General features: G+C 44.0%; 3 protein-coding genes across 8 annotated transcripts; 2 read left to right on the top strand and 1 right to left on the bottom strand.

The window, feature by feature from the left end:
• Positions 1-343: 343 nt before the first annotated feature.
• On the bottom strand, positions 344-16,739 carry LOC144054754 (striatin-like). Of its 5 annotated transcripts, none has more exons than XM_077570020.1 (18): positions 16,374-16,738; positions 14,803-14,906; positions 13,622-13,695; positions 13,370-13,448; positions 10,961-11,125; positions 9,816-9,954; positions 9,586-9,730; positions 8,693-8,791; positions 8,494-8,628; positions 8,026-8,162; positions 7,265-7,440; positions 6,500-6,547; positions 6,290-6,411; positions 5,594-5,761; positions 4,930-5,070; positions 4,493-4,594; positions 3,681-3,767; positions 344-2,522 (listed from the first exon to the last, which is right to left on the bottom strand). In XM_077570020.1, exons 1-18 carry the CDS (start codon positions 16,569-16,571, stop codon positions 2,353-2,355), a joined length of 2,289 nt encoding a protein of 762 aa, XP_077426146.1. In that variant the 5' UTR covers positions 16,572-16,738; the 3' UTR covers positions 344-2,352. The 5 variants fall into 5 exon arrangements, 2 of the variants coding, with proteins under 2 accessions (XP_077426146.1, XP_077426147.1); XM_077570021.1 differs by having other exon boundaries at positions 9,816-9,951; XR_013294712.1 differs by having other exon boundaries at positions 2,452-2,522; positions 3,681-4,594; positions 4,930-5,102; positions 16,374-16,739.
• Positions 16,740-16,995: 256 nt separating this feature from the next.
• Positions 16,996-19,301, top strand: map1lc3c (microtubule-associated protein 1 light chain 3 gamma). Its single transcript, XM_077570024.1, has 4 exons — positions 16,996-17,133; positions 17,222-17,277; positions 17,881-17,987; positions 19,011-19,301. Exons 1-4 carry the CDS (start codon positions 17,070-17,072, stop codon positions 19,177-19,179), a joined length of 396 nt encoding a protein of 131 aa, XP_077426150.1. The 5' UTR covers positions 16,996-17,069; the 3' UTR covers positions 19,180-19,301.
• A 1,858-nt stretch (positions 19,302-21,159) lies between these two features.
• On the top strand, positions 21,160-24,875 carry etaa1a (ETAA1 activator of ATR kinase a). 2 transcript variants are annotated; one of them, XM_077569751.1, is made up of 6 exons: positions 21,160-21,330; positions 22,106-22,302; positions 22,723-22,835; positions 23,081-23,535; positions 23,638-24,057; positions 24,636-24,875. In XM_077569751.1, the coding sequence occupies exons 1-6, from the start codon at positions 21,171-21,173 to the stop codon at positions 24,734-24,736; spliced, it is 1,446 nt and encodes a 481-aa protein (XP_077425877.1). In that variant the 5' UTR covers positions 21,160-21,170; the 3' UTR covers positions 24,737-24,875. The 2 variants fall into 2 exon arrangements, with proteins under 2 accessions (XP_077425877.1, XP_077425875.1); XM_077569749.1 differs by having other exon boundaries at positions 23,081-24,057.
• Positions 24,876-25,222: the final 347 nt, after the last annotated feature.

Raw genomic sequence — 25,222 nt, 5'->3', positions numbered from 1 at the left:
ATGCAACACGTTTCATACGTCTATAAATCTCTGCCAATGTTACATTTTCAAATGATCACTTCACTTCCACGACATTCATATAGAAAATCACAAATGTTCCACCAATGTTGAGCTTTTTTTTTGGAGAAGTGTCTTCTTTTTAAATTTTAAATATTTATAACCTTTTTTTGTCTGCAGTGCAGTCACATAATTAGCAACTTTATTTACAGTATGACACCAAAAAAGATGCTGCAAGTGAATTGTTTGTTTTTGCGTTTTAACGAATAAGATTCAAACGTGAAACATTTCCTGTTCGAACATAACTTATCAAAACATCCAACTTACCACATCATAATGCGAAATGTGTCAAATAAAACGAGCACTTTATTGACCACATTTTAACTTGAGATTGTGGCAGCAATGTTTTCAGTAAAAATCGTATTTGCCGAGGGGGGGGGGGGGGGTCCTCCTATTCACAAGAACAGACATATTTTGTGTGGATAAAAAGCAGTCATCTAATGAGAATAACTTTGTTTTATGACGTTGACATCAAAGTTGAGCCAGGGAAGAAAGGTCACAATTTAACAAGTAAAAATACAACTTGATTCTGATGACATTATGCCTTTTATTGTGTGTGGGGGGGGGGGGGCGGCAATAATATACAACCCCCCTCGGAAAACAAACAAACACATTGTGTTGTAAAAATAGCAAGAGAGTCATATTTATGCGATGACACATGAAAACCAAACATGAACACTTTTTCACTCTAAGCGGTTCAGATAACGGATGGATAAATGTTGCTTTACATTATCATACACTATATCACTAAATATAAATAATGTCAAATATGTTCAAGTGTCATTGCATAACGTGAATCCTCATAATAAATACATTATCTGCACGGCTAATTAAATAGTGTCTCGTTGTTGATGCTGATAAAGAAAATAAGATCAAGCGCTTCTGATAAGATCTCTTCTATTAAAAAGTGTAGCATAACACAATATTCCATTATTGTAAAAAGAAGAGTATGTACATTATCGCTAAGCTATCAGATTTCACTGTACACATTTATGGACAATCTTCATCATGTACAAATAAACGCTGTTGTTTGATGAAAACGGCTCCTTGGAATGAAGCCATTTTGACGGGAAAACACCAAACTTCTTTTTCGCACTGCAGCTGTTGCGTGCGATTGACAATGTGGACGGAACCCTTTGGAGCGGGCCAAGCGAGTCCTTCCAACCTTCTGGAAGAAGGAGGCCGAATTGCACCTTTTTAGCATTTCAAGACATTCCAACAATTGGACAATTTACCTTTGAAGGACATCATCAATACGTGCCAATGACATTCAAGCTCATTCTTTCAAAAGCAGTTCATCAGGATCTCCACATTTGCAGCATGTTTGAATGACTTCAATATTTCAACCACATTGCCAAAAACGTTCAAACCATTTGATGAAAACGTTCGAGCGACTTTGCAGCACGCTTGAAAATGTTGACGCTTCCGTTGCAAAAAAGCTCCACAGCAGGTTAACAAAACGGAGATTGAATTTGACGGTCCGTACGCCTCAAACAAGAAAAAGAAAAGAAATTTGAAATAATCCCATCAGAATGTCACTTCACTCTGTTTGTTTTCCGCATTTAAAACGGATTTTCTTCTATTTTACAATGACACAACTTGCATCAACAGCTAATTAGCATTAGCAACACAACAGCTTGCGTGGAAAGCGGATTGCTGCCACGTCATCAAAGAAAACAAAATGGCGGATGAATTTCACATTTTAGATCCATTTTGGACCAGTTTCACATGATAACGTTATCAATTTCACGTCATGTAATACATTTTGCATTTTAATGTGCAACTAACATTAAAAAAGAAATCTGTTGATTATTTTGCTGATGAGATTTCATTCTTTCATTCTTATTTTGGAAATTCACAGAGGACGAAAGACATTTGAGAATATTTACCACAGAAGCTAAAACTGCAATTTGGACCATTTTAAATTCAACAAGGTCTCCATGACCAAAATCAATAGCGATGAATTTGATCATCGATGAGTTGTTGATCAATCAAATAATGGAAACTGAAGTATTGTGAGCGTGTATGTGACTCGTCATCCACATTTTATTTTCATTCTGATGTGGAAGCAATATGCGCCGCTCCTTCATGAATCGACAAAAAAGTGCAAAAAATGGACGCCAAAGCACTACTTGAAGCTCCTCAACTCACTCCAAAACAGTTACTCGGCTGCCAAAGCAATAGTGACAGAGGGGGAAAAAAAAAGAAGAATTGTGCCGTGGCCAACAGGCGGGTCAACTTTGCACTCTGGAAAACATGTGCGTGAGCTTTTGCGGCTTCTTGTGGGAGCGAGCGTCACACGAAGACTTTGGCCAGGGCGTCGGCGCCCGCGCTGGCGATGTAGCACTTGGCGGGGTGGAAGCTGACGTCCTGGATGGACTCGTCAAACTTCTTGCGGTGCGCCGTGAACTCCTGCACGCACGTCTTGCTGGCCAAGTTCCACACGCGCACCGAGCAGTCGTCACCTCCGCCGCGACAACAAACACAACTTAGCGTCTTCATCCTTAGTCACACTTTTTGGGGGTTCAAGAAATATGATATCAATCGGCAAAAATGGGGAAATTTTTTTTTTTACAATTTCCTACACTGCAAATTTTTGTGTATTGAATGAATGTCTTGGTTGTCATTGTAATAAGTGACCAAAATTGAAGCACACGATAAATGATCAAAAGCACTGAATAATAAATAATCCAATTGGGAAAAACAATAAAAGACCAATTTTTGTGCTTTTCTTATTTTTGGATATCATTTTGATTTGATTTCATAGTTTGGTTTTTGCCAATGTTGTCGTTTGTAAATGAACAAAACGATAAAAAAAAGTCACATTTTTCTTTAGTTTGTATTTTTGACAACAACTTTTCCCGAAAGTAAATATTTGTTCGTGGAAATTTCCACACATATTATTTTCTTGTGTGCACATTTTCTAAAATGCTTCCAAACATTTGTGGTATATGTTATTTGAAAAGAATCACTCCCCCCCCCCCCAATTTTTTTTAAATTTATGTTGTTGTTGCACAAAAAGTCATCCTGGTCATTTGTCATTTTTAAAAAAATATGTGCAGCAAATTTGTGTCATTTTCTTGTCATTTACATTTTTGTACAATTTCCAAATCATGTTATCAATTGTACAAATCTTTTACTCATTTTTATAAATGTATACATGTAGGACAATTTCATATGTTTGTTTTTTTTGACATGTTTATAAATGTGTGTAAAATAAAAAAAAATATGTACAGTATTTCCTTTTCTGGCATTTTTATAAATTGTTTATTTTTATAAATGTGTGTACAATTTTGTTTAAAAACATTTATTTTAGAATATTGACCTTTTTTAAAAATGGATTTGAAACACAATGACAATCGATGAAACACTCGATTTTTTGCTGCATTTTTGACGGGCGGGCGTCAAACGTGGATGAAAACAGAAAAAGCGGCTTTTGAGCGCCGACTTTTGGGGAGCGTTTTATAAATGGCAAAAAAAGGCATCGGCTTGAGTGGGAATGATTTCTTTATGTATTTGAAAGGGACGCTCGGCAACTTGAATGCACGTGAAGATTTTTGTGTCACACGTCAAGCGTACGAATGTTTTTTGGTCACGAGGCGACGTAGCGAGAGGCGACTTACTTCCCGACATGAGGTAAATTCCGTTGGGATCCGCGGCCAGGCTGGTCACGGCGTCCAAGTGCGCCACCATGGAGTGCGCCAGTTTACCTGGCGCCGCACCACAACGTCAACACCACAACGTCAACACCACAACGTCAACACAACAACAACAACAACAACAACAAGTCGACGCTTCCGCTCGCCGAGGCCCGACACACACAACGAGCCAATCCGGATGTTTTTGTCTCCAAAGGTTTCATCCCCTGACAGACTTTCTGCAGGCATCATCAAATCAAATTTAAGGTTGTCGGGGTTTAGGGCTGTCAGTTGATCACAATTAATTGCACGAGTTCATTACTTAATTGGCGTTCGATCATAAATGAATAGCAAGTTATATCATGTAAAATAAATACAATTGGTGAAAATGTTCATACTCTCGAGTTGACATCCTGGTTAGCAAATACAAAAGCGGTCGTATCGTTTAGTTGATTTTAAAGTCAGTAATTCAGAAAGTCACAGCGCAAAGGAGTGTGAAACTTGAGTCAGGTTTGTGCCCGGGTACATTTCTGCCACGATGGATTTAGAAAAAAAAAAAAAACATTTTAATGAAGTGATTCATTGGATTAAAAAATGTCAAATCAAGTATGAACAATCATTTCCATTTTAAAGGCCTCTCGGAATCAGATTTAATGCTTCTTCAAAATCCCTTTTTTAATGAAAACGGCGTCCCAAAGCAGACAGAGCCCACAATTGTAAATGTGAAAACTAGATACGGCCAAAAATGTTCGCTCGTTTGTGTGGCGTGCACTCGGCGTGTTCAAGGCGCGACGTACCCGTGTTGTTGTCAAAGAATCGGATGTGTCGGTCCTCCTGCGCCGTGATGCTGACGGGCAGCGTGGGGTGACTCAGAACTTTGTTGATTTGACGAGGAGCGTCTGGACAAGCAAAACAAGCTCAAAGCAACAATCGGCGGCAAACTGACAACATGAGAAATAAATGAATAAATGCAAGTGAACATTTTTAAAACAGACATAAAAATGCAATTCAAAAATTAAATACAAAGAATAATATAAATGCAAATAAAACCTAAATATATATATAGATATATATATATATAAAAATAAAAAATAAAATAAATAAAATAAAAAATAAAAATAAATATTTCTTTCCAATTTATATAATTTTGTTGTACTGTATTTAATTTTTAATTTTTTTTTTATTTCCACTTGTATTTATTGAGCCATACGAGCCGCCGTACGTGTCGGCCTACCGGACGCTCCCGCCGACTCCATCTTGAGGAGCAGCTGCTGAGTCTCCATGTCGAAGACGCCAAGATGGCCTCCGGCGAAGGACGCCACCGCGTGAGCCGGCTCGCTGCTCGACACGTCGACAGAGGTGGGGACGCCGAGTTCTGAAAGGGGTCAAAGGTGACGCCTAGCGGGACTGGTCAGCATGTCACATGAAAAAGCAATTTTACTCGTAACGTTTTTTTTGTTTTTGTTTTTTTAAGGGACAGTGTGTAGAATTTGGTGCCATCTAGTGGTGAGCTGAAGAATGCAAGTGTAGTGCGTGCATTTTGAAGCATGCACACGAAGCCTCACACTTAGCGAGGCTATCACAAATGAGCACGTTGGCCAAGCTCTTCTTCCCATCGGATATCCGATGCTAACAAAACACGTCAGCTTCCTGCAAGGCGCGGCGCCACCTAGCTTATATAATTAGCTGCGATTATACAACAAAATGACGTTGATGTGATTTGCATTTTATAGAAATGAACAGTGGCTTTTCAAAATGAACCAACTGGTAGTTGACTACTAAATAGTGCTAAATGCTACACACTGCCCCTCGAAAAGAAATGTTGATATTGCAAAAAAGAAATATTGAAATCCGCCTGAAATGAAGCCGTCCGAATGCAAACGTGTCGAGACGTTTACCTCCTCTGCGGTTGAAAACGGCGAGCGACGGCGAGACGTCGCCCGCATTCCACAGACGTACGGTGCCGTCGGCCGAGCAGGAGAGGAGGCGCTGGTGGGCGGAGCTATAGGCCACGCCCCAGACGGCGTCCGTGTGTCCGTGTAGCACCCCCCGCTGGACCGAGCGCTCTACGCACAGCAAACAAAACAAAACAAAAAAAGTCTTGTGTCTGTGAGAGACGTGCATTGCTAACCTTGCTACTTGGACACGCCCCCTTTAAGATTTCCCGTCAGCACGACGCACATCTTTTGTCAATGCAATGAAAGCATAAATAGACTCGTTAAAGAAAGAGATCCCACAATTGAAGATGATCTCTGTATTGCAAACCTTCCCGGTATCCGGCGCGATGACGATGTCGGCTTGTGTCAGGAGGTCGGATGGCAGAAAAAAAAAGAAGGTCGGATGCCCCCCCCACGAAAAAACAGAGGTTGGATGCCGTCCGTGTTTACGACGCGCGTCGTTCACTTCACTTTTGTGCTGAACGCTCACATTGTGGCGCGTTTCCACTTTTTTGGCTTGCTATGATGTGAAACATTTGGGAAGTGACGTCGCAGGCGAGGAACTGCGGGTTCCGTTGAGGTAACTCGGGTTGCCAAATAAGGGAGCTGCCGTACCCGCCCCTGCACAATTTGCCCGCCGCACAAAGCGGAGCATACCGTAGGGGTCGTAGGGGTCACTGTTGTGGCCGGGCAGGTTCCAGCACTGGATGGTTCCGTCCACGCCGCCGCTGAAGCACTGCTCGCCGCTGCCGCTCATGGTCACGCACAGAACGGCGCCACTGCCGTGCACACACAGACGGGCAAAAGCGTCATCAAAAGCGTCGTCAAAAGCGTCACCGCGGCCGATGGATGGATTGATGGACTCGCCTGTGAGCTCGGAAAGTGTAGACGGGCTCCACGTCCACCGACGCGCACCTGAACACACACAGCGGGCCTGAGATGGCGTCCAGTCGCAGGTCATGTTCATTCGACCAGTCATTAGTTGTTGACAGGCGGCAAACGCCAAAACATCCGCTTCGAGCTCAACGACTTGCAACAAACGACAGGTAGCGCAGGAGCCGACATCCGCAACCCGTGGAATTCAATGTGGGGTTCCCCAAGGTTCCACTTTAGGCCCACTACTTTTTCATCTTCCTAGGGGACGTCATCAGGCAACATGGCGTCGGCTTCCGCGGTTATGCGGACGATACGCAGCCGTACGTTGCCGTGTCTTCTTGATAACCTTTTCAATTGCATTTTGGATATTAAGTCACGGATGGCAGAGAATTTCCGACAGCTCAGCCAGGACAAAACTGAGGTTTCAGTTATCGGTCCTGAAGGTCAAAGAGAGAAACTTTTACCAAACCAGATTTTAAACCCTCACATTGTGCCAAAAACTTGGGCTTGAACTTTAAATTGGCTGATCGCCGCCAGTTCTGTTTAATAATTGCTTCAAAGTCATCATTTTTGTCTGATGTTGTAAAAGAAATGTGCAAAAAAAATGAGAAAAACAATCTTACCAATTTGAAAAGGTGCCACATCGGCCCATCAAATCGCTTGCCTGACAAACCGGCGGCGCCGCAGCATTCAAGGCTCCGCGGCCGACTAACAAAAAGCGTCTGCCGAAGCGCAACGACACGAGCGACGTCTCACTTTTTGGCAGGCGCGGACTTGTCCAGGTTCCACAGTTTGAGCGTGCCGTCGTCGGAGGCGGTGACCAGGACCGGCTCCACCGGGTGGAAGGCCAGGCCGCGAAGGGCGTCAAAATGGCTGCGCAGCGTGAACTTGGCGTTCCACGTCTTCCTGAGCGCGTCCTGACTGTTGCTCGTCTGCACAACAACCGCCGGCTTCGTTAGGGCTCAACAACAAGACGATTCCTCCCCTCCATATTGTGATTGCCGTCTAATATACCGTTTTTAAAAATCTTTTTCCCATGAAAATGAATCAAATCAATACTAAAAACATTTGTGAGTGACGACCCTAAGCATGAAGATGCTGACGGGGGGAAAACGGCAAAGCTGAAGACGCGATGAGCAAAATGGAGGAAATGCTATCGATCCAAAAATGGAATGGTTATAAATGATGAAACTTCACTTGGGACACACAACAGTAAAGACATTTTGTCATTAAAAGTTTGAAGAGTATTTCTTTCGACGAGACGAAAGCTGAAAGCTGAAAGCTTTATTATGATAAGAATGAGAAATGACATTGAATAGAACGGATGTTAAATCATTGGACGGAGATCATGATATGAAATTTGACTGAAATGGGATTTGAACCTGGGTCGTCCGCACGGATGTCGTTGCGTCAACCACCGGACTATCGTTGACTGTAACTCGCAACCGTGCTCTTGTCGGCGCGTCATTGCCGGCGCACGGAACGATGGATGGAACGCCGGCACGCAACGGCGTTACCTGATAGGTGAGGCCGTCAGCCTCGTTGGCGACCGTCAGCCCGGCCAGTTCTCCGAGGGCCAGCTCGCCGGCCGCCGCCTCGTCCACGCGGCCCAGGAGGAAGGACTTCCCGGGAGACGGCAGGAAGGCGGCACCCTCTACGGGAAGAAACTTGTTTTTCCCATTGCATTGTCCAAACCGCTTTTCTTCGCGCATATAGAAAATTGATAGAGAAAATGCGCACATATTTGACACGCCCCCCAAATTCTTGAGTTAGCAGAGACGGACCGCCAATACCGATAAACGCTTCCCATGAAAATATGTGCTGACTCCCTAAAAGTGATAAAAGAGTAGAAATCGTTTGTCGCTCTCGACTCCCAAATCGCCGCAAAGGATTTCGATACGGTTGACTTCAAACATCTGTCCAGATGCAGCAGAGTGATTTTGATTACAAACTCAAAGCTAGCAGCTGATTGGCCAACCGCCTACCCTCCACTTCCTGTTCGTTGAGTCTGCCGGCAAAGGTGGGCCGGGTTGTGGGCGTCGCCGACGTCTGCATGGCCAGGAGCTCCTCGCCGTCGCGCAAGTTAGCGAGCATGTCCTGCAGCTTGGAGCGGTTTGGACCTGGAGACAAAAAGGGGCATTTACAAGTGCCGCTTTCAACAGAAGAAGAAGAAGAAGAACTTACGCTTGATGCCTTTTTTGCCGCGGCGCTCTCTCCGGTACTCCTCCTTCAGCTGCGCGATCACGCCCGCGTCCACGTCCCACGCCACCTCTGTCTCCTTGTCTGCAGCAACACGTTAGCATCGTTAGTGTAGCATCCTGCATGCAGATGAATTCCCTCTTTTATAATCAAAAATACAATCAACTTGTTAGCATAGCTAGCTTAGCATCCCTGCACACAAGATGCACCCGTCTTATTATTCATATAATCAACAATACAACACGTTAGCATAGTTAGCTTAGTATCGCTGTGGAGAAGATGGATGTTGCGCTCCAATACTACAAGAAACACATTAGCATAGCTAGCTTAGCATCTTTGTGCACAAGATTGACGCCTGTTTAATAATATAATCAACATGTTGATTTGTTTTCCATGATATAATCAACAAAATAGCATCGTTAGTTTAGCATTCCTGCATGCAAGTTAGCAGCATGTTAGCATAGTTAGCTAAGCAAGATGGATGCATCACTGACTGCTGCACTGTGATATGTAGTGCACACATTACAACACTGTTTTAGCAATGCTAGCTTAGCATTCCTGAGTACTAATCTTCACCATACTCACTATCCCAGAATATCAGGAACCATCAGAATATCATTAACAAGTAAAAATATTAAGAACCAGTCACATTATTAAGAACTAGTCCGATCATTAACAAGTCATATTATTAGGAACTGGTTAAAATATTACAAAATGGTCAGAATGTATCCAATGGTACCAGTCATAATATTAGGGACAGGAAGTGGAGAAAATATCAGCAACATTTAAAAATATTCAGACTTGGTCAAAAATGTCAGGAAGAGGTCAGAACATTTGTGACAAGAGACAAAAAGATTGGCAACGGCTGCGCGTCTCACCCCATTGGCTGGCGTCCTCTCCGCCATGCGCGTCTTGGCCCGACAGGAAGTCGAACCCTTTGAGGGCCTCCTCGGTGTCCGGGTCGTCGCTGAGCTCGGAGGTCGTCGATGACGGCGTTGGCGACGACTGCTTCCTCCTCACCATCTTTTTCACATTTTCACAATAAGAGCAACCGCGGCGACAGGCGCGCGCGCGTGTGTGCGCGTGTGTGCGCGCGTCGTGCTTTTACATCGAGAACGCTCGTGTCCGGCCCCTCGTCGCCGCTGTCCTCCTCGTCCTCGTCGCTGAAGTCGGCGGCGGCGGCGGCGGCGTTCTCGATCAACTTGAAGGCCTCAAAGATGGCGGCGGAGTGGGAGGAGTCAGCTCTGCTGTCACGTGTGAACGGGAACACAAGCCAAGATGTCAAAACATGCAAACTGTCAAATGATTTCGATTTGAATATTCAATCAGATGAATGAGCAATATATCCATTGATGCAACATTTATCGTTTACTCCACATTCAACCGCCGCCATTCGTCGGTGATTGCCATGCTGGCCGAGCATGTGGGAATAAAATACATTCATTGGCAAAATAAAGTTGCCGAGTCCATCAATGACGCCATTGATTGATCAGACAAATTACATTTAAATTAAAGTCCATCATTATTTTGCCGATCATTTTGTGTACGTTTCCGATTATGCATTGGGGGTGTTCAATACCACTTTTTTCAGACCGATACCAGGACGAATGTTCGCTCTTAATACTCACCCTTGCAGAGTAGCGACACCTCGAGTGCTTTTCATGTCTAAAATTCCATTTAACAAAATGATCAAAAATTGCCAAAACTTGGTATACTCGATGCTCGCCCAGCCCTAATCTGCATTTCATTTTGGGTTTGGATTACTTGGTTAGTTAGTTACAAAATCATTACAAATTGAGAGTGAAAATGACCAAAATTTGTCAACATTGTTAGTAGGGCTGGTGGAAAAAAACAACAACAAAAAAAGTAAAGTAAAGTATCTTCATTCCGAAATTGTGTGTGAATGCTGCAATGTGAAATGAAATAAATAAAATATGTCAATTTTATTGGTGGGGGAAAAAAATTAAATTTGGAATGCTGAAAATCATTCCAAAGGTGAATGGAATGACACAAACATTTTGACATGAAAGAATGTGGATTTAAAAAAGAAAATTGGGAATTGTGCGAAAGTTTCGGCATGACAAAAATGCACTGGATGAATTTTTGGAATATGTTGGAAGAGTTTGAATCCGATGGAAAATGTGCAAGTAGGAGATTAAAAAATAGGAAATAAGTACAACATGTGTGAATCCTTCCAGCATTCATCCATTTTTTATAATGTTGTTGTTCTCCGTTTCCCGCCGCCCATCCTACCTGGCCACGCCCCCTCGGGTGCTGCCGACCACGTGTTCTCGGTCCGACGCGACGTCGCACGTCTCCGCCGTCTCCTCGCCGTCGGCGTCGAGGCCCAACAAGACACGCACGCGGCGAGACTTCACGTCCAAGATGGCGTCCGTGTAGCCCACTTCCTGCAGGTACCTGGCACACACGCGGGATGCCGTATTTGCTTTCATCTTCGGCATCGGCATCAGCATCGTCATCATCAGTAGGGTCTGACCAATTCATTAGTCGTTGATTTTTTTGGCCCGGCTTGTATTGAAAAAAAGTCATCATAATCGGATGGAGTTTTGCTGATAAACTGATGATGCAGAACCGCCATTTTCGCTCTCATGATTCGAGCCAATAAGACAAATAATAAGACTTATTCAGTCAAACTCATATTTCTTTGTCCACGTCCCCCCCGTCAAATAGTTGAAACTGACAACTTTCCTAAAAGGCATTTTATGACACTTTGCACTTATTTTCTAAATACATCACAGAGGACGATCTTTCAAGATTATGGCCAAAATTAGCTTCCAAAGTTACTTTCCAACATCAACTTGAACTTGTTAGCTTCTGAAGACAGCTTCCAGATGTTACTTAGAATTTGTCCAGCATCAGCTCCGACATTAGCTTTGGCATTCGATTGTGATGCTAGCTTCCCATATTAGCTTCCAATCTTCGCTTGTGAAGTTAGCTGCTAATTAGCTTCGAATGTTGCCTATAGCGTTAACGCTAGAGCCGAACAGCTTCAACTTCCGACGTCAGCTTCAACATGAGCTTTCAATGTTAGTTTTAAGACAAGCTAAATCAATTTCAGACGTTAGCTTCCAACATTACCTCGAAAATGAGTTTGCGACAATGGCTTGCGAACTTGGCTGCAAAGACCAACATTAGCTTCTGAAAATGGTTGCAACATTAGCTTCCAACGCTACCTAGCCAGGTTAGCGCCTAACATTAGAAAAAGACCATCATTTGCTTTGCACGTTAGCTCCAGAGTTAGCTTCCAATTAGGGCTGCACGATTGTTGCAATTCATGTTCTGTATTTTCAAGTATCTGTAGTTTTCAGTACAGATGGAAAAACAATCAAGATCGGACGATATGAAGTAATATAGGACTTTGTTTCTGGGTTTTTTCCGTTTTTTGTGCCATGTCGCCCAGTCATACTTCCAACATTAGCTTCTAATGTTAGTTTCAACAAATGTTGCTGTAGCAGACGCGTCAGGCTACGCTGTTAGCATGTATGAGTGGATTAAAGAAGATTGAAGATAGACAAAAGATACCAATAAGAATTCTCCCTGCTACATTGTCGTCAATTTTCATTCTTACTTAGTTTTTGGAGTGTTATAAAAAGCTCAGACTGACCTCAGTGGCGAGAAGCGGCGAGTAAGTCATCGACTAACTTGACTGTCATTTGTTCACATGTGAAGACACCCCCAAAGACCACCCACCACCCACCGCCCTGCGCCCCCAGTACCAGCCGGTGTCATCCATTTCTTGGTGCCAACCACAACAAGAATCCTTTCACTCACGCTCGCGCACACAAGCACACACACACACACACACACACACACGGAGCATTTGTGTGAACGCATCTAAAAGTGGGCCTACGATATGAAACATTTTACTCATAATTTCAAAGCATTTCCAGGTGTGCATGTGTGTATTTTCCCCAGCACAGGCACCACTTCATCACTGGCCCCCACAATTACACTTGTTCGTGGATGCGTGCATGCAGCGGGCGCGCACAATCAATGCCTTAGCACGGTTAGCTTAGCGATCCATGAAGACAATCAACCCATTTGTGTGGTTAGCTTAGCATTCCTGCGCACGAGATGAACGTCGCACTGTGTAATAAAACCGCCAAGGGGTTAGCTTAAACCACCAACAGGTTAGCTTAGCATTACAATACACTCGACTACAATTCCTGCACACAAGAGGAATGTCGCACTTCTGTAATGCTGCCAACACATTAGCATGTTATCTTAAAAACATTCCAACAATACAATCGTCACATTATCATAGTTAGCTTAAATTGATTGCGCAAAATTGTCATTGCCCTCCCAAAAAAAAGCAACAGCTTACTAGTATGGTTAGCTTACAATAAACACATTAGCATAGGTATCTTAGCATTCCTGCACACAAGATGGACGCCACGCTTCTGTAATGCTGTCAGGACAATAGCATGTTAGCTTAACATTCTAACAATACAATCATAACATTATCATCGTTATCTTAAAATTCTTGCGCAAAATAGAACCTGCCCTCCAAAAACAACAGGTTAGCATGGTTAGCTTATCACAGTAACAATATCACAGTTATCTCAAAATAGTTTACCGCGGTGTGGGATTATGTAAATTAGGCATATGTGTGTGCGTGTGTGTGCGTGCGCGCGTACTGACTGTGTGAGGAGCTGCCGTCCTTGTTTCCAACTCAACTGATGGCTGCTGTTTAAAGGCGCGTCCACGTCGTTGGCCTCATCTGACACACACACACACAGAATGTTAGTGTTTGTGATGATGATGATGATGACCTCATCTTCCTCCTTGTTGGTCCAGATGTGTCCACACATCACATGCTTGAGTGGGAGTACATTTTGACGTGTGTTTCTGTGCACGTGTATACATGCGCGTGTGTGCGCGCGTGTCGGTCACCTGAATCGTAACTGGGCGCTTTGACGTCTCCTTGGATTAACTCCGTGCCGTACTTCAGTTTGTGATGTTTGGATCTACACACACACACACACACACACACACACACACACACAGCATCATGTGACTCCTGTTGTGTACACGTGCTCAAACGCATTTTAATAGAGCCTTGAAGAAAATATTATTTCTGTGTCGTTACTTTTGATTGCATGTCAAATAATAAATTCAATAATGCAATGTTCGACAAGCCATTCCTTATGAAAGCGTCAAAGTTAAATAGAATAAATATATATAAGGGCAGTGGAGAAAAATAATAATAATAATAATGATTAAGCATGATTTTTTAAATGGATAAAGGTCAAAATATTGAACATTAAATATTTAAAAAGTTGTAAAGAAAAAAGAAAAAAAAAGGATTTGAAAACAAAATGAATTTGATTTGATCTTTATTTGTCGGGAACAAATACTAAAATAAATAAACAAAAAAGGTCATAGGTCACATTAAATTACATTTGATTAAATATACAAAATTATATGAATTCAATGAAATTATTAAATTGCTTTTTTTTTTGTTACGTTAATTATTATTACTTATTAAGATCTTTATTGCTGCAAGGGACCCAAAATGAAGTTATTTAATCCATTACAGATCCATTAATCCGTTACTACTCAATCAGCCAATTAATCAGTTATCGGAATTGTATTCTACCAAATACCAGAATTGGTTTTGTCCTATTAAAAAAATAAAAATAAAAATCAGTCAGGCCCAAATTTGCTGATTTTAAAGTTGTAGATTAAAATTGTATTTCTTGTTTGGCGTCTCACAAGAACGAGTGTGTCAAACTTTGTTCTTTTTAGTTCCATTTGAACCCAAATATGACATAAACGCATCAAAATAATGAATAAACTCGTTGTGAAGTCACAGGCCAGGAAAAATAAGATATGATATTTACTTGGTAAGAAAATGTTTGCAATGTCAACGTTTTTCATCGTGAAGACAATTTGCAATGTTGTTGTTTTTTTTTTTTTTTACATCAAGTGAATGTTGATTATGTGTTTTGGAAATGACGCGGTGGGCCGGCCCCGGAGCCGCCAGTTTGACACCTGTGTGCGTGCGTGCGTGCGTGCGTGCGTGCGTGCGTGCGTGCGTGCGTGCGTGCGTGCGTGCGTGCGTGCGCGCTGACCTCTCCTGTTTGAGGGCGTACTCGAGCATCCCGATGCGTCTCAGCAGGTCTTTCTTCAGGTTGTGGTGACCTCGCCGCTCTCCCTGCAGGAAGGCGATCTGAGCCTGACCACAACAACACAAACGGCCGTCACAACCTGCGCTCAAAAATCCAAAAGCAACACCACAAAGCACAAAAATGGGACAAATGGAGTGTCGGTTAAACAAAAATAGTGCTTTGCTTTGCTGCCATCTTGAGGTATCTTAGGGGCCAAGAAACCATGTGGAAGTGAGTTGAGGAGTTTTTATTTCGACAAAATACTGCACTAATGCCGTCTAGTGGCATCTTGGTGTCAAGGAACTTTGGTAAGGTTGAGATGGTAAGTTACATTTAGACAAAGATAGTGCTTTGCCGCAATCTCGTGGCATCTTGGGGCCAAGAAATTTTGTAGAAGTGAGTTGAGGAGTTTCATTTAGACAAAAATGGTCTTTTCATGAGTTGTGTCAGGAACAATTTCCTGTTCATGCGCTTGCTTCAAATCTGCATTTCATTGCCTTGTGACTGCTGACTTTTTTGCGTTTCTTTGCTTTGTGTTGACAGCGACGAGGATAACGATGATAACGAATCGTCAATGATGACCTCCTTTCCAGCAGAAAGTTTATTCTGGGAGCGGCGACGTGTTCTGAAGCTTCTCAACAACTTCAAAATCAAAGAAAAAGAAACACACACAGGACTAGAAAAGATGTACAACGAATCCAATTAATCGAAAGAATATAGCAAACACAAGTTGGCGATATCTCGGCATCTTTGTCGGCCATGTTGGGTTTCACCCTCAAATTGAGCGATTTGACGCCGTGAACAACAGACCTTCATAAAAGCTTTTGAGGTTGCGCTTACACGATATTGCACTTAATCACAACAAATAAATTCGATTGTTCACATGATAAATATAATCAGACTGCTTTCCCTCGGAATGAAGGAAATTGCAGAATATTGACTGATGATTTGGACCATTTTAAGTCCAACAACTTTGGTTCACCAAAAAATGGTTGTCAATTAACTTGACATTCGTTGATGAATTGTTGCACCTCAGGCGTGTTATTGAGCAACTTGTGTTACTGCTGCCCTCAAGCAACTTTTATCACCAAACTCGCCTTGAATTGTTGCATATTTCCGAACATATTTGAACGAAACGCACACATCGGTGTCAGAAAAAAACGCAGACGACATTTTCGGGTCGGCGGGGGTGTTGTTCTTCCTTCGGCTTGTCACTGAGCGACGCAGAAAGTCCTTTTCATTGGAATAATAACCATTGAATTCCATATTCGTGTTACGTTTCACAACCGATGCGCGTCGCAGTCACGCTGGGCGACGCAGCAGCAGCACGGAGGGTGAACGCTGGCTAAAGTACAAATATTGAGTTCAATGTCGACTTTAGCGACAGCCGAACTCATTGCTGGCTCCTTCCGCGTCCACAGAACCTTCTGGCGGTGATTTAATCGGAACATTCACCGGTCGGTGAGCTCGCGCAATTCCGCTCCCGCCGATTTTTCTATCAAGTCCGGTCCGTATCACTGTCACGTCAACAGTACCTGCAGTTCGGAGCGCTCCACGTCCCACTGGGCCCGGTCCACCTCATAGCGGGCCCACTCGTGCTGGAGGAAGTGAAGGATGCCCGGGATGCTGTAATGAGCCCGAGCCGCCTCTCCGTCGCCGGGCTGCGGGGCTTTGGCGGCGCCACCCCCGCCGGCCAAGCCGAGGAGCACCGCGGGGCCCGCCTGCTCGTCCATGGCCGGCCGGAGAGAGCTCGTCTCGCGGCTCGGCTTAAGGCTGGCGGCGGCCGCGACGGGGTTGGATCCTTGGTTCCGTCCAACCGCCGTCCGCTGACAGCGACGCTCGGTAGCGGTTCTGAACCGCGGGAGACGTCGTCAAGCTGGCGAACGGAAACGACGCCACGAAAACACTTCCGGTCAAGACTTTCACACTAATCGTTTTTTGTTGTGTTTAACCTTTGTCAAACCAGAGATGCTAGTATCGAGCATGGAATATATTTATGTATTTAAACACGTTTTTAATTATAGGTGTATAATATGTCATACAAAAAGTATACCGTCTAAGCCCCGCCCCTTCGGCGACCACCGTCAAATGTATGAGTGTGTGCGTGTGTGCGTGCGAGACAGCCGCCACGTGCTAATCAGCTGACCCACCGCAGCCGGTATGCGTGCGCGCGCGTGTATTTAAACTGGCGGCTGGGCGCGCGCTTTCGTACACGCGCACCGGCCGTCGTCATGCCTCCGCTGGAAAGGAGCCAGCAGCTGCACGGCAAACCCTTCAAGCAGAGAAAAAGCTTTGGTAAATCAACCAAACGACACTGACAAGGAGGCCAACGTGTTTTTTGGTGTGTGTTTTGTTTCATCTTGTTGTTTTGCTTTGTGTGCAGCCACCAGGAAGCAAGAAGTGGCGGGAATCCGCTCCAAATTCCCCAACAAGATCCCGGTGAGTGATTCGCCGTTTATGCATGACACAAGTGGCAAGTCATCAAGTTGCCTACTTTGTTTGTTTGTTTGTTTGAATTCTGTTGCTTGGCTTAGTCGTTTTTTGTAATTGCTCATTTGACTTTTAGTGTACAGTATATTTTTCTGGCGACTTGACAGGGTTTGGCATTGCGGAGGTCGCGGCTCACCTGTTTGCTGTGCAGGCTCACGTGACCTTTGCAGTGGACTGCAGGGCAAATGTTATAATAAAAATTTGTGGTGGGGGCACATAGATTGCAAAGTCTGTTTTTGACTTATTTCCTTTTCAAAGGCTTATTAGAGAGGACCAAAAATAAATGAATAAGTAAAAGTGAAGATAAAAATATAATTTAAATACAAAAAAATAATGGAAATATCTATCAATACAAAAAGTTTTTAGGATTTTTATTTTTTGTATTGTGTTCATCAGTTTTTATTTTCACTTTAAGTTATTTTTTTATTATTATTATTTTTTTACCCAAGAGTACGTTTCGGTGCTTGAACTGCATTTTTGCCATAAATGTACTTTGTACAAGTATGACTAGTTTTACTGAATAACTTTTGACACATGGCTTTCTGTCTTCAGGTGATTATTGAGCGCTATGAGCGGGAAAAATTTCTTCCTCCTTTGGACAAAACCAAGTTTCTTGTTCCTCACGAGCTCACCATGAACCAGTTTGTCACCATCATCAGGTAACCTTATTACGATACAATTAAAAATGTGAAGTACCTGGCGATTCACTCCGTATCACGATTAATAGGTCACGAATCGATTAGATGCCGATTAATCGCGATACAAATCTTTAAGTTGATTTTTTAAATTTTTTTATTTTGAAAATACTAACCAGTAATGGTAGACAAATGAAGCGTCATATGAAGCACTTGTGATAGTTTGACTCCTAGATGACATCTTGGTTTAAATGTGCTAGCTAAACAACTAACCAGACAGACGAAGCTTGTGATATTTTTTGACTCCTCTAGATGGCACTCTTGATTTAAAAGCTAACTTCAAGTAAGAGGTTTTGTCAAATATATCCATCAAAAATTTAAGTTTAAAAATCTATTTGTCCGCATACTGAATCTATACGAGAATTGTGCACGGTAACATCGCCATCAAAACCGCCCTAAACTAAATTAAAAAAAGAGAAATTCAAACTGTCCAAACTATGATGTCCGTGCTAGCTTTACATTTGGAAATATTTGACTTTGGTGTCCAGACGGCACCGTCGTTAGTCGCATGCCTCCACGTGGTGCAGGGTCATCAGCCCACGTTGCCGTGTGACCCGAGACATTGGCCCATTGACGTCCAGCCACGAGTGGAATGCGGCCCTCGTGCTGCCTCGCGTCTCGTCGCTGCTTAGTCGACGCGATGGCCGCCTCGCTGGAGAGTTGTCAATTTTGGAATTGACCTCTCATGACCTTTTCACACGAGGCTCCGCTTTGATGGCTGTGCGCAGCCGTGCGGATAATTTGGCAGATGAGACCGGGCCGGAGGGAGGGCTGCGCCGCTGTGGGTGTCATCACAGCAGACTTTGCCCTTAGTCATCAAAGCGGCTCAAGTCATTGCCTTTCCAAAAGAGCTGCCAAAATGAATCGAGTAATCTATTAAATGAATTGACTAAAGCTGAAAGTGTGACCAAGCACACTGAAATGCATGTTATCTGCTTGTGCTGCCCCATCCCCCTTCCTCCCCCCCATCCCCCTTCCTCCCCCCAGGAACCGCATGGCACTGCTGCCCTCGCAGGCCTTCTACCTGCTGGTGAACAACAGCGGGCTGGCCAGCATGACGCTGAGCATGGCTCAAGTCTACGGGGACCACCAGGATGACGACGGCTTCCTCTACATGACTTACGCCTCGCAGGAGATGTTTGGACAACAACTTTAGCACACAAAACAAAACCCCCACCATGTATATAATGTTTTGTGGATTTTAATAAATAAATCTTATGTACACATGACCACCTTTTTATGCTAACAATGAATCATTAAAACGTGATGTAATACCAATGGCAGGTTTCAGTCTTCTTTTGGCAATTTAATTTTATTTTTACAGGACAGTGGCTGGTGAACGCAGCTGGCTCAGCCACACAAAGGGCTGATGTAAAAAGAAAAAAAGTCATGTTGGAAAACCCAGGATGGTCACCAAAATTCATGTGCACATTCATGCCAATAGATTGGAATTTATGGACGCCATTTAGCATTTTCCTCACATGTGCACCAAAAAAAAAAAAAATCGCAGTTAACAATCACGACTCTGCAATTGTAACATGACCAAACTCTGGAACCTTGTACCTGAGCAACTGATTATTTCTTTTATTCAGTCCACATGTGACAAAATGGTCGACCCAAGCCGGTCCAAAAATCGGTAAGCCATTTACACTAGCCGGGGCACATGAAACATATTGTCAAAAGTTGGGTTGATTTCCCCTTTCAAGAAAAAGGGCATATGGTGTAGTCTTTGTAAGTACTCCAACTGATATCGGTCTGAAAAAGTGGAATTGAACATCCTGAATTCTAATCAGGGGCGCGAGCACCGGAAATTGAAACGTACATCTGTAATGTATCCTTGATTATAATCTACACAACTGTTAACATGTTTGTTTTATTTGATGAATTAATTCAATGACAGGTTTTGGACCATTTTAACTCAGCTATTCAAATTGTCTAGTTTAACAGATGTCCCTGTAGTTGGGAATGGACGTAGTCGCGTTTGTGAACGCATCATTGATCTCACTGAATCAAGCTTATGAGCCAGGTGAGGGAGTGTGACGTAATAAAGGAGTCGTAGCAAGCCAGGTATCAAACATGTCCTTCGTGATTTAATGGGCTTTGTGTCATGAATAAATATTTACACTTTACAGATGGCCGGGGCTCACGCTAGCTGCTTAGCATCATGCTAGCACGTAGCAGTAGCTATTTACACTTGGGGCTTCGAGTGGTAGTTGGGCTCCACTTCGCTAAGAGCAGCCAGAAGGCACGAGATCAGAGATCACGCGTGCGCCGCATTGTGAAATCAGGACAATGCCGAGACATGAACACAAACAAACAAAAAGAAGAAGAAGCGTGTCTGGATGAAAAAGGGGACACGCTTGTGCGTGTGTGTAAATGAAAAAGAAGGCTTGCTGGCTTCCGTGCTTTTGCTGACTCGGGGTGGCTTCATTATAAACTATATTTTAAAAAAGGATTTATAATTCAAACTTTTAGCTTTTTGTAAACAAATGAATCTCCAATTGAGCTCGCCCACCTGTCATTTTAAAATGCAAATGCAGCCACTGAGTACAAACGTTGCTATACAACTGCCATGCTAAGCTAACATTAGCGTGAGAGCAATCCGCTGGCACGTGCGACAACTTTTGGCCGTTTTTGATACGTAATACTTGAGCCCAGAGGCCAATCTGGGAAATGCTGACAGTTTTGGTGTGTGCGAACGTGTGTCACATTTTAAAACACTCAACAACAATGTGCACACGCACGAAAAAGACACATTTCGAGAACAATTGCCATCCAGTAAGTTCAAAAAGGAAATTGGCACTGACCACCGATTTCAGTTTCTCCAGAAATTGAAAACGTTTAGTTTGCTGTTATGTCAAATGTTTGTTGTTGTGTTTTGAACTTCAGGCTCACCACAACGTTGTAGGCTGCGGATCAGATACAATTATTTGGAAGATTTAAGATTTTTTTTAAATCTCTTTTTATTTTATTTTTAATGATTTAAAAAAATATATATATTATTTTATTTTTGGGGGGGGGGGGGGGTACTGTGGGTTGGTTTACTCAGATCTGGTTCTCACTGGCTACCAGTTGGTGGCGGTAATGGACGTCATTGATGACCAACTACCGTAAAAGAAGAAGTGGAAAGGACAGTGTCGCTTGCGCATGCGCAGTGTCGACCAGCCGGCCGCCTCCGCTAGACAAGATGGCGGGACTTTCAAAGTGCCAAGCGAGCGTTATCGTCGTTGTCCGAACATGGCAGGCATGAATGTGAATCGGCTCAAAAGTGCAGTCGGCAGGAGACGCGCCCGAGAAGGCGACCGAGGTAGACGCACATTTTAATGGCTGAGTATTTCCTTACATTTGTATTCATATGGAGTAAGATCAAAAAGACTTATGCGTGCTTAACGATTCGTATCCGTCATAGTAAAAAATCCGTGTGTTTTCAATGTTTCCATGTGAGTACAAACCAAACTTGTGAGGGTTTGAATTTCTTTCTTGTTACTACGAATCTACGGAGGCCCGCTGGTGCCAGGGTCTGAATTTCGTTCTTTTTTGCTCATCGATTGTGTCAGTTTGAGCCGGCAGGCAACCTAAGAGCAGCCTGCTTAAATCGGCCTGAAAAACGTTGAAACTCAACAGTTCAATTTCGGACCAAACCAGTTACTGAATTGAGTAAGCGCAAAACAAAACACATTCATCAACCCTAAAAATATTTTGAATGCAGTGAAAGCTTGCATATTGGGCATCGGCACATTCGCCTCTTTGCACATTTATTTATTGTTTTTAATCTATCTTCTGTTATTTGCTGGTAAAAAAAAAAAAGGTGCTGTTTTGTGCTCAGGCTACAGCAACACAAGTCAATGTTTTGGAGCCATTGTGCTGCCGAGGAACTATGTTGAAGTGATTTGAGGATTTTCAGACAAAAGTAGTATTTTGCCACCATCTTGTGTGTTATCTATTTGGCTGACGATTTCAAATGTTTTGGGGTCTATTGATGACATGTTATTCGGTGAAGGGCAGGAAGTTGGCAGTGAATTGACGCAAAGAAATTCTGCTTTCAAGCATTAATCAGCAAACGAATTGTCATCTGGTTGTAGAATTTAAGACCCCGACCAGACCTGGTCCGTCCAGAGGTTTTGGAGCGGCGGGCGGCGCTGAGTCTCCGCACGACTTGGACGCGCATCACGAAATCATCTGGGACGCCACGTCGCCTCAGAGACTCGGCAAACGGGCGAAGAAACACGCGGCGGGTGCGGTCAGCATCTCCGACATCGTCAGCAGGATTGCGCCCGAGGTGAGCACAGCTGGCAGAAGGCCGCGACGTCAATATGTTTCAAGCCCAATTCAAGATTGATGGGGGGGTTTTTTTACATAACAAATTCCATGTACTTTTTTTTTTTTAGATCATTTTAACACAAACCTACCAAATGAAACTTATGAAAGCCTATTTATTTGAAATACATATTCCTCAAGTTTATGTATTTCGTATCAATAAAGTATAATGACCCCTCCCCCAGTCTTAATATGTCACGAGTGTTGTGCGTATGTAGTGTTTGGAGGTTTTTCAGTCAGGGTTCCTAAAAAGGTTGCAAACAGTTGGGAGGTTGTCACAAGAAAAATTGTTTGCCACCGTGAAAAACGATTTGTAATATTTCCCAATTTCCCCATCGTAACTTTCGGTGGAAAATGAATTTTGTGCCTTTTTGGTGTGTAGCACGGCAGGCCCGAAGTGTCGGAGCCCACCTTGCAGCAGTGGATCGGCGACAGCGCCGGCATCCCGTGCACGCCCGACATCGGGCGGCCCAAAAGCAGGAGGAAGTCGCCCAGGTGCGTCACCCGTTATGATTAGATTCTGTATGATGAAGTCCGCTTTCAACATGCCGTGCGTGTCCTGGAGTGCCAAAGAAGGCGCCTCGGAATAGAATGCATTCTTATTTATTAGCAACCGTTTTAACATTTTCGAGCAACTGCAACTCCAAAATGAACCGATGCTTTCTTTGTGTTAAACGTCCCCGCGTGTCCGCCGGCGGTTGACTTTCTGCATTTGTGCTGTCGTGCTCGCCGCCCGTCAGATCCAACGACGTCGACCACCTGCTGAGGTTAGCCAAGCAGTTTGACCTTAACTTGCTCGGTCCCGACGACCAGGAAGAAGCGTCTGCGGATGAGCACCTGTGGAGCGCCGAGGACGACCTGTGGGGCCCGGAGGACGACCGGGACTTCCTGTTCGCCGAGACCGCTCGGCAGGCGAGCGCGGCGGCGACCGAAGACGTTCCCGCAACGCCTCGCGCCGACTTCGCAGATGACTGGGCCGACGACGACCTGCTGGACGACTCGCTGCTCGTTGAGATGACGCAAAACCCGGAAAACTTCTGCGCGCCCCAACACTGTTCCACGCAGATGGCGCCGCCCACATCTTTCGCTGTCAGCCAATCAGACGAGAAAAGAACTCTGGAGAAACTTGCAAAGTGTTCTGATGTTCCTCCGCCAGCAAACTTTCAAGCAGCAGGAAAAGACCCGACAGCCACTCGTAGATTATCTGATGTTGTTTGTGGGCGGGGCCTGGCAACAAACAGCTGCTTCTCGCCAGGCCCCGTCCACAAACAGGTTCCCGCCATTTCCGATTTCCCAGACGACGACTTGGACGCCATTTTCTCATTGGAGCCACTGTGGGACGATCCGGACGACGACGAGATGCTGCGTGAACTCTGCGAGGACGTAGAGAACCGCATCGGCGCCAAAGCGGCGGGTAAAGACTCCTCCGGGGGGCTGCGGGCCGTCGCCGTCACGACAGCACCGGCATACTCGCTTCCGCAGCGCCGACCCGCGCAGCAATTTACCTTTAAGAGGCCCGGCCAACCCGTTTCCATGGCAACCAAGCGGCTCAAATCCTTGGCAACAAATTGTCCTGTTGCCATGGTGACCAGCAAGCCCCTTTCCATGGCAACCAACCAGCTCAGCTCCTTGGCAACAAACCATCCCGTTCCCGTGGTGACCAACAGGCCTGTTTCCATGGCGACCCATCATCCTGTTCCCATGGCGACCAGCAAAGGTAAGAGGCTTTTATTTTCTCTAAAAGAGATGAAAGGCATCAAAGAATTTTTTTATTTCTTCTTCTAAACAAGTCATCAAATCACCTTTCTGCCATTTGATGACAAAATAGCGCGAGTGCAAATCTCAATTTCAGCTCACAAGCAAACACAAAAAAGTGATTTTTGAACACGAGACGCACACTAAAGCGTCGCCGTGGTTACTTCGTCAGCCAATCGGTGGCGAGCGGAGGTGAACGTGAACGCTGTTAGCAATTAGCATAGTAGCGTCATGTGATTTCTACTACACCAGGGTTTTGTGGCCATGTTTTGTTGTCTTGCTTTCACACCAGGAAAAAAAGTGTTCAGCATCACGGTAGGAGATCAAGTTGACGTTTTAACGTCATACTGATGATTTTTTTTTCTGTTGTGGCAGCAATGACTACGCTTCCATCGTGTCGCTGCCACAACACAACAAAAGCACTACCACGTTTGATGTCTTTTTTTTCCTCTGGTGTGTCCGCGTCGCCGTCCGCGTCGCCGCCGTCGGGCAAAATGTGGTTTGAAAAGCAAAGTGTGTCGCTTGTGGTTGTGTGTGAAGCGGCGGTGAAAAAATGTTCTGCGCTGGAGATCGAGCGGAAGAAGCAGCAGGCCGTGGAGCGCCGCCGACGTCGCTTGCAGGAAGTCCAGAATGTCCAATGAAAAAAAACAAAACGCTACATGTTCGTTCATATTCTTTTAAGATCATTTAATGATGCCCTTGATTTTATTGTCACTGAGCGCTGACTCGGTGTTCAAAGTGCTCACAAAAATGCTTGTAAATAAAAAGAATGTGACCGCAGCAGCGTTAAAGACGTTTTCATTTGCCGCCATTATGCAACACGCGCGTGTGCTATTTTAGGACGAAGACTTTCATGTCATGTTGCGCAGGTTGGACAATTCAAAACCTTTCATAAAAATAAAAAAAAGAAGCTATTTAAAAAATGAAAACTCAAACTGTATCTTAATGTTCTAAAACTAATTAGCAACAATGATTTTCAACTTTGTCAATATCATACGAGCTCATAATACATTTCAGATGATTTTTGGAGGAAATTTGACGGATGTCGTTTGCGACGCAGTCCAGTACTGAGAACAGCAGATGAAATCGTCCAGATGATCCATCTTAACATAAATATTACAGCCATC

The sequence above is a fragment of the Vanacampus margaritifer genome, chromosome 7 (genome assembly GCF_051991255.1).
Source record: "Vanacampus margaritifer isolate UIUO_Vmar chromosome 7, RoL_Vmar_1.0, whole genome shotgun sequence".
In the NCBI taxonomy this organism is placed as follows: Eukaryota; Metazoa; Chordata; class Actinopteri; order Syngnathiformes; family Syngnathidae; genus Vanacampus; species Vanacampus margaritifer.
Note: the sequence above shows the minus strand (reverse complement) of the source record. Positions and strands in the feature narration are given on the sequence as shown.

Bases quoted from the DNA above. Each gene is read 5' to 3' on its own strand.
- LOC144054754 (XM_077570020.1), bottom strand. From the start codon at position 16,571: ATGGACGAGCAGGCGGGCCCCGCGGTGCTCCTCGGCTTGGCCGGCGGG. The intron at 14,907-16,373 runs GTACTGTTGACG...TGTTGTGGTCAG, and splicing joins TGGAGCGCTCCGAACTGCAG to GCTCAGATCGCCTTCCTGCA. The intron at 13,449-13,621 runs GTGACCGACACG...TGTGTGTGTCAG, and splicing joins AGCGCCCAGTTACGATTCAG to ATGAGGCCAACGACGTGGAC.
- map1lc3c (XM_077570024.1), top strand. From the start codon at position 17,070: ATGCCTCCGCTGGAAAGGAGCCAGCAGCTGCACGGCAAACCCTTCAAG. The intron at 17,134-17,221 runs GTAAATCAACCA...CTTTGTGTGCAG, and splicing joins CAAGCAGAGAAAAAGCTTTG to CCACCAGGAAGCAAGAAGTG. The intron at 17,988-19,010 runs GTAACCTTATTA...TCCTCCCCCCAG, and splicing joins CAGTTTGTCACCATCATCAG to GAACCGCATGGCACTGCTGC.
- etaa1a (XM_077569749.1), top strand. From the start codon at position 21,171: ATGCGCAGTGTCGACCAGCCGGCCGCCTCCGCTAGACAAGATGGCGGG. The intron at 22,303-22,722 runs GTGAGCACAGCT...TTTGGTGTGTAG, and splicing joins TCAGCAGGATTGCGCCCGAG to CACGGCAGGCCCGAAGTGTC. The intron at 22,836-23,080 runs GTGCGTCACCCG...GCCGCCCGTCAG, and splicing joins AGCAGGAGGAAGTCGCCCAG to ATCCAACGACGTCGACCACC.